This window comes from Pseudorca crassidens, chromosome 16, assembly GCF_039906515.1.
Source record: "Pseudorca crassidens isolate mPseCra1 chromosome 16, mPseCra1.hap1, whole genome shotgun sequence".
Lineage (NCBI taxonomy): Eukaryota > Metazoa > Chordata > Mammalia > Artiodactyla > Delphinidae > Pseudorca > Pseudorca crassidens.
Window position 1 is genome coordinate 37,246,898 of NC_090311.1, and position 19,263 is coordinate 37,266,160.

A 19,263-nucleotide genomic window follows, 5' to 3' on the forward strand; every position below is an offset into this window, starting at 1 on the left:
TGATTTCATTTTCTTTGGATGTTTACCCAGAAGTGGGATTGATAGATCATATGGTACTTCTATCCACTCATCTCAATTTGAAAGTTAGAGTTTGCAAAACAAAAAATTTAAAAATAAAAAACCATTTTCCCATCTCCTGCCTTAATTTTCCAAGTAATTTTAGTCTAGAGTAATGCAAGTATGACCTCTATGGTGTTCCATATACCATTTGAGCCCAGTTGTACAAGTATATGCTGCAGTGTGGGTTTTGGGATGTCAGACTTCCTGGGTTAAAACCATGACTCCTTCACTTACACAATCTTAGGCAAATTGACTTTTATGCCTCAGTTTTCTTTGTGTCTCAGTTTTCTCATCTGTAAAGACGACCATACCATAGTACTATCTCATGGGGTTATAAGTTTTAAAAGAGATATTTTAGGTAGAACTATTAACCAAGAGTAAACTCTCAGTCTGACCTATAATCATCAATATACTTGCTATCATATGCAGAGCTAAAGTATAAAATATGTAAAAAAGCAGTAGTATTGGTAAGAGTGGGGCATTCTTCTATATTTCTCAGCTTATTGATTTAAAGTAGAAAAGCTTAAATTAAAAAAAAATTTTATGGAAATATATATAAGAGGAAAAATGCACACATTATAAATATAAAGCTTAATAATTTTTTATTGTGGTGAGAACATTTAACATGAAATTTACCCTCCTAACATGTTTTTTAAGTATACAATACAGTATTCTTATCCATAGGCACAATGTACAGCAGCTCTCTACACTTATTCACGTGGCAAACTGCAGCTTTATACCTGTGATTAATAACTCCCCATTGTCCCCTACCCCCAGCTCCTGGCAATCACCATTCTGGTCTCAGCATCTATGAGTTTAACTATTTTAGCTACCTCATGTATGTGGAATCATGCAGTAGCTGTCTTTCTGTGACTGCCTTATTTCACTTAGCATAAAGTCCTCATGTTTCATCGATGTTATTGAATATGACAGGATTTCCTTCTTTTTGAAAGCTGAATAAAATTCCATTGTGAGATATCTATATCTACATCTATATCTATATCTATCTATCAATCACATTTTTTAATCCTTTCATCTGTCGATGGACATTTAGTTTGCTTCTCTACATTGGCTATTGTGAATAGTGCTGCATTGAACATGAGAGTACTGATACCTCTTTGATATCCTGATTTCATTTCTTCTGGATAAATGCCCAGAAGTGGGATTGCTAGATTATAAAGTAGTTCTATTTTTAACTTTCTGGGAACCTCCATACTGCTTTCTATAGAGACTGCACCATTTTGTATTCCCACTAACAATGTACAAGGGTTCCAATTTCTCCACTTCTTTGTCAACACTAGTTGTCTTTTGTTTTAATGATAATAGCCACCCTAACAGCTATGATTTGCGATTTCATGTCAACCAAAGAAGTTAAAAAATATTTTCATCCAAAATTAAAATTCTACATGCTCTTTGAACCAGAATTACTGGTTCAAAGATAATTTATCCTCTGGGTATAAATGATATTTGTATAAAGTATAAACTGATGTTTGTACAATATTTTCTACAACACTGTGTGTAATTACAAAAAATCCTAATTCATCTTAATCTCTGTTAATAATGAATTTCCATGTAACCTTTAATAGTGTTCCATATGAACTGATGGGGAATGATCTCCAAGATACACTAAGCGATCAAAGCAAGACGTGGAAAAGTATGAATAGTACGGTACATATAGGAGAAAAAACTAAATGGGTATCTGTGGAGCCATTAGAATATGCATGGCATAATCTGTAGAAATATTGGTAAGAGTTATGTGTCTTTGAAGTGGAGAGTGTATGACAAAAGTTGGGAGAAAGAGGAAGACTTACTTTTTATTGTATTCCTTATTTTTGTCTTTTGAATTTTATGCCTATATATGGTAGAATGGAGTATCTTCCCCAGTTCTGCACGCCTGTATAATAGCATTGTATATCCACACTCTCTGCCATGTGGTTTGCAGCTTCACACTGCAGGTGAAGCAGACTATTCTACCCCACTGAGGTAAGGCTTGGTCATGTGATCTGAATTAGCCAAAGGCATGTGAACAAGCAGAGGTTCAGATATGCTAGCGTGATCTAGCTAGCCCTTTTGTGCTCTTGGCATCTGTCATGCAAAGAACATAACCCTGAGAGCTGCTAGTTCCAGAATGAAGAGAAGATGTAGAGCAGACCTGGACCCAACCCACAGCTTTGAGCCAAACCCAGGTGATTTCAGTGTAAAATAGAACCACACCAGCCAGACTGTGGACTTGTGAGCATAAAAAAATAAACGTTTGCTGTTGTAAGCCACTGAGTTGTTTATTACAAAGCATTGTTGTAGCAGTAGCTGAATAAGACAAATCCCATAGGAGCTCTCTTAACTGACCCCCACTTAACCAGATTCTTATTTTAACCAATGCCTTCTTTTCTCTCTGTAAACATATCAACCACCGTCCAATGCCTCTTAAATGTTCATAACTAGTAGGCTAATCTATTACAGCCACATCCTTCCACTCCTTCCAGTTGAGTCATATGCTTACTAAGAGTTAGTTTTTCCCCTAGCTTGTAACAGTAAAACAAACTCCTGGAATACTTTAATTTGGTTAGTTTTCCATTCTGCTAATTTTTTCATGCTTGATGTGGGTCAGGCTTGTTTCATAGCTTGTCTATAGATGACCATATGACTATTGCCCTAATTGTGATTTCAAGAAAGCCACAAGATCACAGCCACCCAAAACATATTGCCACATGACTCCCTTGACAAGGTTTATCTAGGCCAGGGGATGGGGAGTGAGTATCATTTGCATGAAACCACTATATATATTTGAAATAAGAAAGAGAAAGGCCTCTTTTAACTCCTCCCTGAAGTGTACAGTTAGCAGAGAAGAGTTTACTAGGGCTTAGATTTAAAAATAGACCTAGCCCTTGACTGAGGGGAAGATTCTAAGATTTCAGATGTGGACATTTCCGAAAGAGCAGCACAGTACAAATAATTCCTAGCTGGGATGCCGTGATAAGGGAACACCTCAGCGACAGCAACAAGGTGAAGGATGCTGGAGTAGACCTCATTGCTGATTAGTATTTTGCCCAAAGCCTCTTATGGGCTTGGAAACAACTTTTAACTGAAGAGTAGATGTATTGCAGTCAGGGAAATGACTTCATCAAATCTATGATTTTACTGTACACCCGTTGAGCAGCATCGAGGCCCCAGATGAAATCAAAGTGGTTCCAATCTGGCAATAGGTTGAAGTAATGGAGATTCCTGATTTGGGGGAGTACTCTGGTTACATCCTGGGGTGTTATAAGGACATCACTTCCACCAACCCAAATAGCAGTAGGCACTTTCATGGCAGTCAGGTCATATAGTGGGGGACGACTCTATGGAAGAGAGAGAAAGTACATTCATGAGAGGAAGCTCCTCAGAGCAACAACTGACTTCAAATAAATAGAGACTACTGAATATTTACTATGACCACAGGAAGAAAGCATGCAATGGGCTCTATATTCAAGGAGTGTGAAGGAACAAGGCAAGATGGCTAAATAAACTTTTGTAAACAAAGTAGGGTATATTCAATGCTATAAAACATTTGTCTTCTTTGAAGACAAAGAAGAAATTATTTCCAACTGGGGCTTCATATAAAGAGCAGTCATTTGAAATGACTCTTGAGGAATGGTTGGATTTTACAGACAAGGATGAAGGTGGCAGGCCTTTCCAGCAGGCAGGAATAACATGTATGCCGTGGTCAGGAATGCCAAGCTGTCCAGTGTACCCAGAAAAGAAAATATGTAAGGGAATACTGTAGGGTATACGATTGGAGACAGTCAAGGTCTAAATGAAAGGCTGAAGCAGCTAGGCATCTTTCAGAAGTTTTGAAGACAAGGCAAGGTCATTTCTCAGAGCTCTGTCTTAGCATGATTGCATAGGCATCAGTTTGTGGGATGACTTGAAGAAGAAATAGGTTGGAAATGGGTCCTGAACAAAATCTAGACAAGCAGTTTGGATGACCCACATAAAGGGGTAACTGAAGCCATAGGGATGGCTAAGTTCTCCAAAGACAAAGGGGAGAGAGATTTGAAGAATTTTGGAGGAATTCTGCCAATTTGAGAGCAGTGGGGGACAGAGAGTAGCCAGTCAAAGGACAAAGGGAGCAATCAAAAGGGGAAGGAAAAAAATCAGAGATGGTTATATTACGGAAGTCCAAATCAGGGGGGTGAGTTGCAAGGAGACTGTGGTAACTAACACAAGATATAGGTGAGAATAGGCAATTATATTTGGCAATTAAAAGCCACAAGCAACTTTAAATAGAGTAGCTCTAATAAGAAGATGAAGACCAAAACTACATTTTCCAGGGTTCAGGAGTGAGTGGAGAAGTGGAGATGCTTCTCCACTTCGCTTTTAAATATTAAGAAATGTTGATAAAAACAGAGTGATGGTAGGATGACTTGATAGAATTGATGGGTTGAGGGAAGGTTTTTTATTTGTTTTTCATAAGGGATAGGGATTCGTTTAAGATAATAAGAGAAGCCAGTAAGAAGATATGAAAAGAGATGGGGTCGAGGGCACAAGATCAGGATAACTTGCATAATAAGAGGACCTTCATTTTCTGAGAGTGAAAGGAAGGAGAGAATCAAGAAGACAGAGATTTTAAGGTGGATTAGAGGGAAGTTAACAAATTTCATTCGTGCAACAAGTAAGTATTAAGGGGCCAGTAAGTTCCAGATACTCTGCCAGGTGAGACAATACTGGTGAAAAAAAGAGAAGGAAATTCCTACTGTCATGAGGCTTACATAGGTTAATCCTCTTATTCTTAAAAAAACATAGAGTGGACACAGAGATTGTACTGGGAACTGAAGGAGAAGACAAACTGTTGATACTTCTGAATGTAATGAAAATTGACTTCCAATGATCTAAAATTACAAACAAATAAAACAGGATTGGCCTGGAGTAGGGTAGGACCAGCTAGCTAACTGTGTGTAAATTCTGAGGACATTTACACTCTCAATACTTGTCATCATGTTGTACACTTCAATCTTAAATATTTTTTGGTCAGTTTTACCTCAATAAAGCTGAACTTGACAATAATGGTCTTACGTGTGTGTGTGTTTTGTTTTATTTTTTTGTAAATGTAAACAATATGTAACATGCTCGTTACAATAATGAAAAAAGACAAATGTATGTAAAATCCAAAATGAGAGCCTCCTTTTCTCTTTCATGTCCATCCACTTCACTCTTCCTTTCTTCCCCTTTTGGAAAGTTATCACTTTAACATTTGCTGTTTATTTATTTTATGGCCTTTTTCTAAGCATTTGCAAATATATGCATTTGTAAATATACATTGTCTGAGGAGCAGGAAAAAACCTTTGTGGGTAATGAAAATATTCAATATCTTGCTTGTGATGTGGCTACATGAATGAATATATTTTTCAAAACTCACTGAGTTAGAGACATAAAATCAGTGAATTTCACCATATGTAAATCACACCTTAAGCTGATTAAAAATAATAATAAAATTATATATAGCTCTCTTTGTCTTAAGGGCTAGTAGAATCATTTCTCTAATAATTCAATCCATTACTGAGAAATTGACTGGTCTGATGGACTGATTTGATGTTCAGAAACAATTTCATCAATCTATGTTTGCACTAATAGCCTTAAATATGTCAGTCTGGGAAAACATCAGAAAAATGTGCTTAGTTCATACTGAGAAGCCCAGCCCCTGACTTAGAGAAAGGAAGGTGGCAACAGGATTGATTAAAAGTATAGGAAGGCTAAATGAGTCTATAAATTTTGGTGCATAAAGTTAGAGGGAAAAAGTTGCCTTAAGATTCAACACTGCATGGGTGGAAAATTCTCTTAACTTTTACGTGTAATCCTAATTTTCTTCTGTTGTTATCAAGAAGCATGTATTCATTTACTCTGTAAATTTTTATAGATTTTTATAAAGCAATGTTCATTATTATGCAGCCATTAAAAATAATGTTAAAAAAAACCCTCAGTAACATTGGTTATGTTTTGCTATGACTGTAAATAAAAAAGCAAGATTGAAAGTTGTGGAAAAGCAGTGATGTTGACATTGGAATAAATGTAATAAAATATTGATACATCTACTATAGTTATCTCTGGGTGGAGGGATTATAAATGACTTAACTCCCTTAGTATATAATTCTTTTATTTCTAGATTTTCTGAAATGAATACATATTAAAACTAGACTTGGAAAAAATATCTCTATCAACCAATGTGAATGAGACCTATTGCCAGCTAGGATTCTTTTTACTCTCAAATAATTTATCATTGTAAGTTTTCAAAGCCTCCCTCCTTGGGTCACTCTGAATAGCTCACCTGATTGTAATGATGCATGTTCTCTGCTTCACTTCCCCAGTCATAAGCTCTGAATTCATCAGATCCGTAAAGCTGAATTAAATGGTTTATAGAAAAGTAATATTCACAGTAAGAATCATGATTGTTAACAGCAAATCTTAGAAAAGCACTGTACGCTGGGAAGAAAATAAGGCTTCGGGATGAGCAGAAAGATATAAATAAATTTTACCAGTATGAAAAACAAGGTCGACAGAAAGTGATGCAATGATCTCCTTGGTTTGAAGGAAATGTTAGTGGAAAACCAAGCCTCATTAAGGGGAAATCAAATCTCAGGTATTTCTCTCTCTGGGGAAGGCTCAGTTCTGAGGCTCTCCCAGTTTACCTTTTGTTTCAGCTCAGGGCCTATTTTACAAGCTCTGATTTAAGATGGGGTTCATTTATGTCACCGACTTGGTCTGTCCCATCCCTTGTTCTTTCTCTTAAAATCCAGGGAAATCAAACCATAAAGATGGTGACAAGGGCAAAAAGGAAGCCAGCTGCTAAGTTTCTTAGAACAGACATGCTAACTCTGTCCTTTCATATATAAAGAAAATTAAGGGAATAGTTTTCCATGACAAAGACCCTACCTGTTTTATATGCAGGATGTTCTGTATCGACGATCCAGTGGGAGCATGGGACATATACACATCCATTCGGCTCTGAAGGAAAAAGGACACTTATTACAGCATTAACCACCCAATGAAAAAACTATGCCTTTCAGAAGCAGATCATAATTATGCTAAGAACTAATAAACAAATATTGCGGTTTTGAAAGTGGCAAGGAAGAATCATCTAGATAATTACAAAGTCATGTCAGGCACTTGAATGTGGGTGAACCATGGGCTGACTGGTGGCATGGGCTGCTTGAGAGCAAACTTGCATCAGCTCTGAAGCTGTAGGATAATTTGCTTATTTTGAAGCAGAAGCAACAATGGACATCACGGAGCAAAGCAACCAAGAAAGGTACTCTGTGCAAGTGTGTGTGGGGGGGAGCTGGGGGTGTGTGTGTGTACAGATGTGATGATCACAGATCAATAGATCAAAAATCCTGGAGTTCAGGACCTAACTTTGTTAATGATAAGCTTTGTGACTTTGGGCAAGTTATTTATCATCTCTGAGTTTCTGTATTTTCATCTATTAAATGGACATGCTAAAAATCATACTACAGTTTGCTGTGCTCTTGTAAGGATAAAATAAAATACTACCAAAAAAAAGCTAAAAATCAAGCACTTCCATGTGTACTGTACTTTTATCTTCATAAATATAATAGAGATGAAAATTGTAGACATAAAATAGTACTGATAATTGTATGTCTTAGAATATAATGGAACAAATCAAGGAAACTACTAAAAATCTTTACTTTTGAAGAAGCAGGCTTTGAACCATTGTTCCTCAAGGTTTTTGGTCTAACACAACTTATCCTCTTAAAGAATGGGGGTAGGGTGGCTGGCCACGAAAAGCTATTTTGGAACTAGCTTCACTGTAACGATCTCCCTGGCTGCCATTTGGAATATGACAGAGATAACTACTCAACCACACTGGTCTGTAGTCTGAACTCCTCGTCCTCCTTGAATTCTCAGCAACAGGAATCAAGGAGTTGATGAAACAGGACTTCTGCTCTTTCATAGGAAAGGGATTATACTCCATTCCATTCTGTCTTGTATGTTCCAAGTTAAATGATAAATTTTATTTGAGGTTAAATTCACACAAGTGAAGGCATACATGGAATAAATTTAATGCTTGTATGTACTTCTTTTCTATGATTTTATTTTATTTTTTAATGCACTGTGTTGTACTGAAATAAAATCAAGTTGACTGTAGTAAGTGGTAGCTGATTGTGAACATGTGAAACCACTACCTATTGTGGAACAACTATTTTCTTAAATTTGACCAGGTATGAAAAGATGAAGCTGCCTATTGTCTTCCCCAGTCTTCACATTCATGGTCCATTGAATATCTAATCTTCTATGCATAGCAAATCTCTGCCCTTAAGTTTAGAATACCACATTAATTTATGTAGTATAATAGATACATCAAAATCAATCAAAGAAAAGCTGGAATTTCTAAAAGCGTCGAATGGCCCCAGAATCATTATACATACCACGTTCACATTTTTCATGTTGAATCCGGCCCATAAAGACATAAATTCAATACATATCACCCATAATATTTTATTGTTGCAGATTTTGGTAGAAGGTGACTTGCCTGTTTTATCTCCTAAAAAGAAACCTTTGGTACCAAAAATCCACTGTAAAAATAAAAAATAATTATTCTTTTGAGGACCATTTTCAGACTTCTTGACATTCCCTTCATCCCAGGAATGAGAATTCTCGGGGCTTTACTTATATTTTTATATTTATTTGCTGTTTTGGTCAAGGAGACCAAGTCATTCAGGAAAAGTTCCTATTTATGAATCGGTCTCCACCCAGCTAATATCATCAAACATAATTTACAAGGAGACTGCAGTAAGGACCCTCAACCTCAAATTAGCTAATTTCTCCACAGTGAAGCTCTCCCACATTCTGTCCAATCAGCGATTGCCTATATTTCTCATTAAATGGCAAGAAAGGTAGAGCAGTTTCTCCTTAAGGTCAAATATTGCCTTGAATAGGAAGGAAAAGAAGGGTTTTTCCCTATTACCCGTGTACACGTCACGTTTCTGGTAGTGTTCCAGAGTAGCCAGCTTTTATGCTGAAAGGTAGAGGATGGAGTACTGAAGGGAGGGTGCCACTGGACAGAAAAAAAATGATGTCTTGGGAGGCAGCATAGTTAAAACTTCTAGGGCTTTTGGAAAAGCAAGCTTGGGTGGGCATCTCTGACGGGAGGACTGGAGCTTCTAGGGGCAATGGATATTATGAAATGGTGGGTGGGCCAGAGAATGGGACTTAAAGTGGTGGGAAGTTTGACAGTAGAGGATAAGAAACTGAGATAAGTCAGGGACAATATGTGCCTCAGACCCGACCTATGTAGGCAAAGCCACACATATGCAAAACTGGTGTATTTAGAAATAGATGTGTCTATCTCTGAATTTAATTCAACTAATTTGTCTGCTCAACTCTGTCCAAATGTAGTAAACATCCAAAACTAACTGATGTCAGCACACTTTAAAATAGAACTATCAACGACAAAAAAGGGAAGTTATATCACTTGAGCTTACTAAACGATACCAAAAAACTACTATCAAACCAATCATTAGGCCTCATGGAAGTTCTTCCTTGTGTTAGCTCACAAATACTTTTTTTCCCATTTCTACCTCTTCACCTCAGACCAGGACCTCACTATATATATGAATTATTGTGATACCCTAATTGGTCTCCTTGACTTCATTTTGGTCAAAATTTATTCTATCCTTCTCTCCAAATTTGAGGGGCAATCTTGATAAAATACTGTGTTCATTGTGGCAATGACCTTTTTAGAGAAACAAAAAGCAAACAGAGAAAAACTTTCAAAGAATAAAATCCCAAACTCACAATTGACCATCAAACTACTTTTCCAACCATTGCAAAATAACCAATAAATACTTGAATGAATAATTCAGCTGTAAGACATTTACTCTTTGGAATCTTAGCTTTAGTAAATTAGAGCAAGCTCCCATATGGGAAGGGTTATATTATTCAGGCTTTTCTAACATCAAAGTCAGGGATATCAGTGATCCCATGTAACTTGGAAAATGTCTTCCATTTGGGCACTGTGAATTCACTGACATGCCCAGGGGAATAAGAATGGAACAAGGAAACTTGTGAGTAGATCTTAAACTGACACGGCAGTCAGCTCAGTTAGAAATTCTGCTTTATACTCAGGTCTGTTAATAACTGAGTATAGTGAATTGCATATGGGAGCTGTAGACATTGTGGCATAGACAAACACACACAAGGACACATCCACTCCAAGCACATGATCCCAGAGTCTGGTTTCTACAGATTTCATCTAAATGTGCTACTTTTGTTTCATAATAGATTTTAAAAGAATAAGGATCTATCATCCAAAAGGAGATCCTCATATACTTTTTGGCACAAGGAAGAGCCTACCTTGACTGAGGAACTTGGAAGTAGGAAAAAACTGGTAAAAATGCCCGTGGGGTATTTGAAAGAGATCACAGGACTCAAGGCAAAATTCATTTTGATTCTTTGTGCCAGTTCAGGCATGGTGGCAAAGGCTGCAAACCCTGAGAGAACAGGAGACAAGACGATCTTGTAAAAATTAGAAGTATTTAGGCAATGTTTCTACTAACAAAAGTGGGACTCTGCTTTGTCATTTTCATCCTTTTACTGCACTCATCTTGGAGATGAATTGGGAAACTCTTCTAAGTTATCCTGCAGAGTTAATCTGCCTTCAGCCCTCTCTGCTCTCAAGTCTCCATTTTTCTCTTATTCTGGACAATTTAACTGGGTTGGGGAAAGTGAAGGATAAGTTGCTGGAGCAACTCCTGCCGAGTAAACTGGGGACACCTTCACTTCCCAAGCGTGGGGTAAGTGCTGGCAGTATTGTCACTTTACCACCAACTCTGAGATGTCAGAGTGAGTCACAGAGCCTCTAGAAATAATCAGTTTGTGGTAGGTGAATCAATCAGCTCTTTCTGCACTATCGTCCGGTTATGCCACAGTTTTTCTTTCTCACAGTTGATGAGATTTCATTGCTCTCAGTGCTTCATTGGATGCTTACCAAAACCTCTGAAATCTTCCCTGCATCCGAAAGGGAACGGGCTTTCCCTCAGTCCACCATGGTCCCAGTAAGGACCATATGTCTCCATGTGCTCTGACTGTTCAGGAATAGCATTGCATCCATATCTAGCACTATGAGGATGAGGGTGGGGGTCAGCCTCACACAGGAAAGGCTATGTGGAGGATCTCCCTGTTTGGGATCCCTGAGGTACTTTCCTGGGCCCCCCTCCACTCTGTGTGTGTGTGTGTGTGTGTGTGTGTGTACGTAGCCATAGCAGTGGTTTTTTTCTTCTGAACTTCTTGTTGAAATATTGAAACTGTCTTAGCCAGAAAAGGAACTGGCTGAGTAATTGATACAAAGACTGAAACAGGCATAATTGTTCCCCCAGAAGATGTCTAGAAATGTGTGGAGGTGAGTTTTTTTGTTTGTTTGTTTGTTTGTTTTTGCGGTACGCGGGCCTCTCACTGCTGTGACCTCTCCCGTTGCGGAGCACAGGCTGCGGACGCGCAGGCTCAGCGGCCGTGGCTCACGGGCCCAGCCGCTCCGCGGCATGTGGGATCTTCCCAGACCGGGGCACGAACCCGTGTCCCCTACATCAGCAGGCGGACTCTCAACCACTGCGCCACCAGGGAAGCCCTGGAGGTGAGTTTTTGATGGTCATGCTGACTGGGGAGCCCAAGTGTTATTTAAGGGACTAGGGCCTGGCTTGTTAAATGTCCTATAGAGAGTGGGTCCTTCCCACATAACAAAAATTTCTCTGCTCAAAAGGCAAATAGCGCTCACTGAAAAATGTCATGCCCTAAATGCAACGCAGGGCCCTGATGATGAAATTTACCGTTTTCTCTGCTAATCAGATATGAGAGCATATCTGAGTCCTCTCCACTTTTCTAGACGCCACTCAAGTCGTCCTTCTCCCTGCAGTTTCTCCACGGCGCCCAAGCACCCCGTCGGTGAAGGCAAAGTGACCTGGTTTGAATTAATGTGCCACCTCTTATGTATTAAGAGACCTTGAAGGAGCCACTTAATTTCTTTGAACTTCTGTTTCCTTTTCTATGAGATGGAAATAATAATGGTAGGATTGTTCTGAAGCTTAGACAGAGAGATTGTAGGAAAGGTCCTGAACAGAGGACCCTAAACATAGTAAAGGCTCCTAAGTGTTAGCTATTATGGTGTAATTATTTTCCTGTTAGTGACAGTTTTTTGGGGGGTGGGGTTGGGTCCCCTTATTAGTTCTTTGATCCTCTTTTAGTGTATTCGCTCTCATGTTCACTGCCTAGTCTAAATTTGTAAGCTGCCTATCAGTACAAAGCACTGGTAAACACCTATTTGCTCTTGATGATAATGAGACTAGTGTAGGAATATTTATCGTCTCTTGCACAGTTTCACCCAAACTAAAATACTGCATTTTCATATAACCCAGTCTCTTAAAACTGGAAACTTTAGTGGAAGATTACTAACAAATTTATATTTTTAATAGTATGGGTTCCTTTAAATTTTTATGTGGAGCTAGACTATTGATTTCTTAGAAAAAAATCTAGGAACCACACATTCAAAGTACATTTCCTGGACTTTAAAAAAAATCTATATAGTGCTTACAATTAATTGCTACTCCATAAATATTAAATCATACACTAAATGGATAAGCCCAGTTGATTTACTGTAGTAAGCTTATGTGGTCTGATTCACAAACAAAATGTTACCATATCTTTTCAATTTGTTCAAATATGAGTATAAGCCTTTCTTTTTTATTTTTTAAAATTCCATGTGGGTTGTGAGGAAGGTATGATTGATGCATAGTTAATGTTCTTCAAGGATATTTCATGGCATTTGGCTTTACTTTTTCAGCTTGGAGGTGATCTAGAGACTTACCCTTTGGAAATACCTGTTTGGATTTTGAGCACAGATTATTCCTGGGAAATTACGTCACCATTACAAATGTGTTGCGGTGACCAGAAATAGATGAAAGGCTCATCCTACATATTCACAGTCTCTGGAATTCAGGTTCACAGCCACTTAGGGAACTAGGGTTATGTGCCCAACACAGGACAGAGAATTAAGGACACTGTAAATGCAAAATAGTTACTCTGTTCCAATTCAAAGTTGAACTTTTGCATGGCTCTGACCCTTGTAAAGTGTTGACCCTTGTAAACATACCTATTGTAGTACCAAGTGAATGTCCAATGAAATACAACTTCTCTTGACCAGTTTTGTTTACAATGAAGTCTATTATTCCTGGGAGATCATATTTGGCCATTTCATCAAAGCTGAAAAATAAAACAGGGACTTATAAATATTCCCAACTAAGTTCAAAACTCAGAGCACTTGCTTGTTTATTTTTTACACACAGAATTCTGTGCTGTCCACTTACATGGTTTGTATTTCATTATTTATTCATTTACATATAGGCTATTGTAGCTTTTCTTTGCTGCACTTACATGTGTTACTTTCTAATAACAGGAATGATTTTGAGACTTGTGTAAACTACATTATCTGAAGTTTAATCTTGTCATTCTTCCTTTTCGTTCCCTTCTCTTGCATTTCTTTTACTGTCCTTTCCCTACCTGGTTTGCATGCCTCTACTTCAGTCTCCGCCAGGGAACTTCAAGACTCTTAGGGCCACTTAATACCCGGCTTTGGAAACAGAACTGGTTGTAAATCATGATTCTACCATGTACTAGCTGAGTAACTTTTCATAAGTTACTTAAATGCTCTGAGCTTAAGTTTCCTTATCTGTGAAATGAACATGATAATACTATACGGCAGGGCTGCTATAGGGGTTGGAGAGTATTAAAGGAATGACTCTGGCTGCTGTCAGACACTTAGTCAGATGTTACTATTATTAATATTTCTGTCCATATAGAGATATATTCAATATATACCAAAATCCTATAGTACTAGTTCGACCAACATTAATGCAAGAGAACAAAAAAGGCCTAAGTAACATATAGTAGTAGAATTCAGTACCTCAGGAACTAAGGGCCTGCTTATTAGAAGAACATGAGAGGAATATAGATTGGTACTCACCAGTATAAGAGAATGGTTGTGATGCCTTATAGTAAATAAACTCCAAGCTCCCAGCCAAAGACCAACCGCACAAAATATTTCCCAATGCTTGCCCTGGGGCCAAAGGTCTGACCCTAACGATTTCATCTATTCTTTCTTTCCTTCCACCTTGTCAGTGGGTACTGAATATTTCATTAACGTGGTTTTGCTCTAGCAGCAGGCTTTAAACCAACAGGGAGTTTAAGCCTGAGAAAGGATGTCCACTGTTGGCATCAGCCTGTCCTTTGGTGACAGCAGAAAACACTTTCATTAAAAGAAGCCGTCAGCATATCAAAATATTCTTTTCTCTTGCCTATTAACAAGGTTAACAAGGTTTTGTTTTCCTGAAAATGGTATTCTATACATGCTCAACCACAGTTTCTGTAGGTAAAATATGGCACTGATACACATCTTCTTTGCAAAACTGATTGGCTGTCCAAGAGAAAAAACTTGTAATAGCATCACTAGGATAAACATAAGCTTCATGAGGGCAGAGACTTTGTCCACTCTTGAATGCTCAGGGCCTAGAACAGTGCATAGAGTAGGCACTCAATAAACACAGAGTGCATACTCTGGTCACAGGAATTTCCTAAGCTGTCCCTTGGGACATACTTATAATGTATAGTATTGGATAGAATTGTATGTTAAAATGACCCTGTTGAGATGATATAATTCGTTTGTGGGAGAATCAATGGAAATCAGAGCTTCTTGCTGTTTATTTCCTTCGAGATGTTAATAGAAATTACGAGGAGCTGTGTGACTCCAAGTATCATGCATTATTGTTAATACCACCCACACTATTATATTGAAAGGACTTGTCTCAAATTGCCTTCATGAGATTTCATAGATATAGTTTACCTAAAGGCCCAGAATTCCTCTTCATTCACTGAGAGTGTTTTGTGTCTCCTTGACCAAGTGTTGCCCCGACTGTTTCCCATCCATACATCGTAACCTGCATCTGCTAGAAGGAATCCAAGGCTGCCATTGGCGTAATTCTCAAGCCAGGAGGCACTGTCTGCAAACAGAGCATGCTGCAAGTATACAACTGGCTGGGCACCTGGAAGGAGGGAGGAAGGAAGAGAGAGAAATTTATAATAAATAGAGCATCTCGGGAACATGATAGAAACACACACACACACACACACACACACACACACACACACACACACACTGGGAAAAGCAAAAACCAAAACCAGCATTCACTTTTCCCCTTGTCATTAGTGTAGAGTGTTGTAATCACATAACAAGTTTTTTGAGCACATACTTTGTACCTGGTGTTACGCTGATTGGTTGACATGCATGAGCTTATTAAATTCTTACAATAACTCTATAAAGTAGGTCCTACTTTGAGGATCCTCATTTTATACATGTGGAGACTTAAGGTAGTTAAGTAACTTTCCTAAGGGGTCATTCAGCTAATAAGGTACATGGGTAGGACTCAAGCCTGGTTCTGTTTCGTGCCAAAGCGTGTGCTTGTAACTGCTCTGCACTATGTATTCACTTTTACATGTATCTCCTGGGTTTGACTTACAGAGACATGAAGATGCTCATGTTTGATGGAGTCTTATGCCTCCTCCAGGAGGAGGGGGAGGTGAGCATAAATGTACAATGACTATTTCCTCACCAAACTTCCAGTCAAACCCCCAGCCTCTGCCCCCTGAAGACTATTTGAAAACTATAGCAGTAAAATCAGCTCAACGCCCTCTTGTGAACTCTCAAGTTTCTGAGGAAAAGAACCAGGATGGAAGATTCTATAACTTAGTAGTTAAGAGCACGGGCTCTGGAGTCCGCCTTTCTGGGTTTGAATTCTGGTTCTGTCATTTGCCATTTGTGTGACTTGGAGCCTATTACATAACCTGTTTTACCTCAGTTTCATGATCTGTAAAATGGTAACTCTTAATAGTGCCAACTTCATAGGGTTTCTGGGAGGTTTAATTCATTTAAAGCATTTAGAAAGATATACCTAATAAATGTCTTTTAACTCCAAATCTTCCCCAAATTCTCCCTCCTTAAGTAAAGCCTTCCTTGTAAAAGTTTTCTCCTTTTGTGTTTCATAGCACCTCCCTACCCCACCCCTCGCCATGCCTAATATTGCAAGATTTAGCGAAAACCAAAACAAAGATAAACAAAACAACCCAGGATACCCTGTTAAATTTGAATTTCAGATTAACAATGAATAACTTTGTCATATAAGTACATCATAAAGTGAGATTTACATGAAAAACTCATCTGCTGTTTATCAGAAATTCAACTTTAACTGGGCATCTCATATTTTAGATAGTAATCCTACCCATGTCCCACTCGCAGTTTTTCTTGTGAAACTCTTGAATTCTTGAACTACATGACTTTAGCTGCCTCTGAATGTGGATGGGAGATGAGATGATTCATGGGGGGGGATGAGATGATTCATGGTAAATGGTCTCATTTACCATGAATCATCTCATGGTAAATGATTTGGTAGGTAAAGGCCACTGGGCCTTTGCAGATATTTTGCTTGCTCTTCTCTCTCCCTCCTCAGGGACTTTGCAGTTATATTCCCCCCCCCCATTTTTTTTTTTTTTTTGCGGTACGCAGGCCTCTCACTGCTGTGGCCTCTCCCGCCGCGGAGCACAGGCTCCGGACATGCAGGCTCAGCAGCCGTGGCTCACGGGCCCAGCAGCTCGGCGGCACGCAGGATCCTCCCGGACTGGGGCACGAACCCACGTCCCCTGCATCGGCAGGCAGACTCTCAACCACTGCGCCACCAGGGAAGCCCTATATTTCCCCTTTTAAAGAGTGTAATTTGTCTGCTTTTGCATGGCTCGTTCCTCATTCTAGAATGGAGCCTTAGTAACCCCATGCTCTTTCATTGCATAAACTGTCTGTTCGTCAGGTCAAAGCATACATGAATGTTAAAGTTTTCCTTCCTGGAAAAAGTTTCAGAAATGCCACTGTCATTTAATTGGGTTTTTTTAATCCTGCAGAGGGAGGCCTGTTGATTCTAGAGGGGGCAGGAAAGACTCTTTTGGGATACCCTGCAGCCAGCTTCATACAACCCAGCCAATCTCTTTCCAACAGTGAGGAAATCCACTATTCGGAATACAGCAATTTTCCACATGAGAAATCAGTAATGAGCTAACAAAATGTAGGCTCCACCTCTGCATTTACTCCCTAAGAAGAAAGCCTGGTGGCAGTCAAGAAGATCAGTCTTGCTCTTTGTAATTGTAGGTTCTTGCCTGTCTTCAGAGAATTGGAAAAGAATGAGACTCCCTGTTAACAATGTAAAGACTAATCCAAAATTCAAACCAATTTTGATAAATCAGTCATTGTCTTAATGAACAGCCAGCAATAAACTTTAGTCATATGCAATTCTCCTTCTCAGGAGAGACACATCTTCCACCTGTGCTCCTATTGTCTCTTCGTCCATGGGGGATTCTGTTGACACTGAGTATGTACCCATCTTGAGTGGTGACTTCGTACTCCTCACTGGGGTAGCCATTGTAGGTGATGATTTCACTCTGCCCAGTAAAAATATGAGCGTTAGCTAAACATCTTCTCTAAAGGTTATCGAAAGGAACTAGAAAAAAGCAACTAGTGTGTGCTTTTTGGGGCAAATTATCTGAAATCTGTAGCCCCAGGTAACTGTAAAATTAATTTACTGCATAAAGTCTTGATAGAAAAATAAGTAGACTATTAGAAAATGTCTGCTAGTGTAGATTTTTGGGGGGGTTGGAGATAATATCTAGCATTGACCCACTCTTCTGACGAAACTATATTCTCAAGTCATTTGTCTTTTTTTTTTTAAAGTATACATATATATATTTGATTGAAGTATAGTTGATTTACAAACTTGTGTTAGTTTCTGGTGTATAGCAAAGTAATTCAGTTTTATATATATATACACACATATATGTATTATATATATTCTTTTTCATATTCTTTCCATTATGGTTTATTACAGGATATTGAATATAGTTCCCTGCGCTAGACAATAGAATCTTGTTGTTTATCCATTCTATATGTAATAGTTTGCATCTGCTAGTCCCAAACCCTCCCCTGCCCCACCCCCCAGCAACCACAAGTCTGTTCTCTACGTCTGTGAGTTTGTTTCTGTTTTGTAGATAAGTTCACTTGTGTCATATTTTAGATTCCACATATAAGTGACATCATATGGTATTTGTCCTTCTCTTTCTGACTTACTTCACTTAGTATGATAATCTCTATGTCCATCAATGTAGCTGCAAATGGCATTATTTTATTCTTTTTTATGGCTGAGTAAAATTCCATTGTGTGTGTGTGTGTGTGTGTATGTGTGTGTGTATATATATATACACCACTTTTTTAAACTTTTTGTTTTATATTGGAGTATAGTTGATTAACAATGTTGTGTTCGTTTCAGGTATAGGACAAAGTGATTAAGTTATACATATATATGTGTCAACTGTCTTTTGAGACCCCTCTTGGTTTAAAGATAATAAAACCATAGTCCAGTAGAGGGCAGTCCTATATATCATCCAGAGGGCTTAAAATAGAAATTCTTAATATTCTTAAAAATGTAAATTCAAAACAGGAAGTTATCTATAAAAAATATAATTCTGCTTTATATTGCTAGAGAGTATTACTTATTCAGCCAAAAAAGAAGATCTACCTAGCTTAACTCTTGGAGAACTGTTAAAAATCACCCATGTTTTATGTTTTCTTATCAGAGATTTTTCTGCCATACAGGAGCTTTAATATCTCACAATCAATTAATCTGCTTTATTTGATGGTCTTGGGAATTTTCCATCACTTACAATATTCATCCACACTTCAGGATTTGCTTCTTTCTCCAAATTAAAGAATCCGCCAGCATTTAAAGTTCCACAAATCAAATAGGTTGTTGTTAGAAACAGCCACATCACGCGAATGCCTGGCGTAAAACATTTAATAACCACAGATTAATGTCATATGTCAAAGCAGATTCACGAAATTAAAATAGAGAAAGCTGAGACAGCGTGGAAGGGAGCAAATACAGTGAGCTAACTCCGAGCACTATTCATCTATTTTTTTCACATAGAAATTACCCTGACATAGTCCACTTCCAGAAATGAAATGAATTCAATCTAGTATGAAGCCTTCTTTTTTGTTTTATTTTAATCCAAGCTTTTCAATTAATTTAAATCTTTGCTCACCTGTGAGTTGTCAGAACACATGAAGATTCA

At 38.3% G+C, this 19,263-nt stretch overlaps 1 protein-coding gene across 1 annotated transcript; it reads right to left on the reverse strand.

Moving 5' to 3' along the window:
• Window positions 1–1,611: 1,611 nt before the first annotated feature.
• On the reverse strand, window positions 1,612–18,960 carry LIPN (lipase family member N). Its single transcript, XM_067710100.1, has 9 exons — window positions 18,856–18,960; window positions 17,463–17,580; window positions 14,942–15,140; window positions 13,196–13,305; window positions 10,408–10,544; window positions 8,481–8,627; window positions 6,967–7,038; window positions 6,362–6,433; window positions 1,612–3,398 (listed from the first exon to the last, which is right to left on the reverse strand). The coding sequence occupies exons 1-9, from the start codon at window positions 18,958–18,960 to the stop codon at window positions 3,165–3,167; spliced, it is 1,194 nt and encodes a 397-aa protein (XP_067566201.1). The 3' UTR covers window positions 1,612–3,164.
• Window positions 18,961–19,263: the final 303 nt, after the last annotated feature.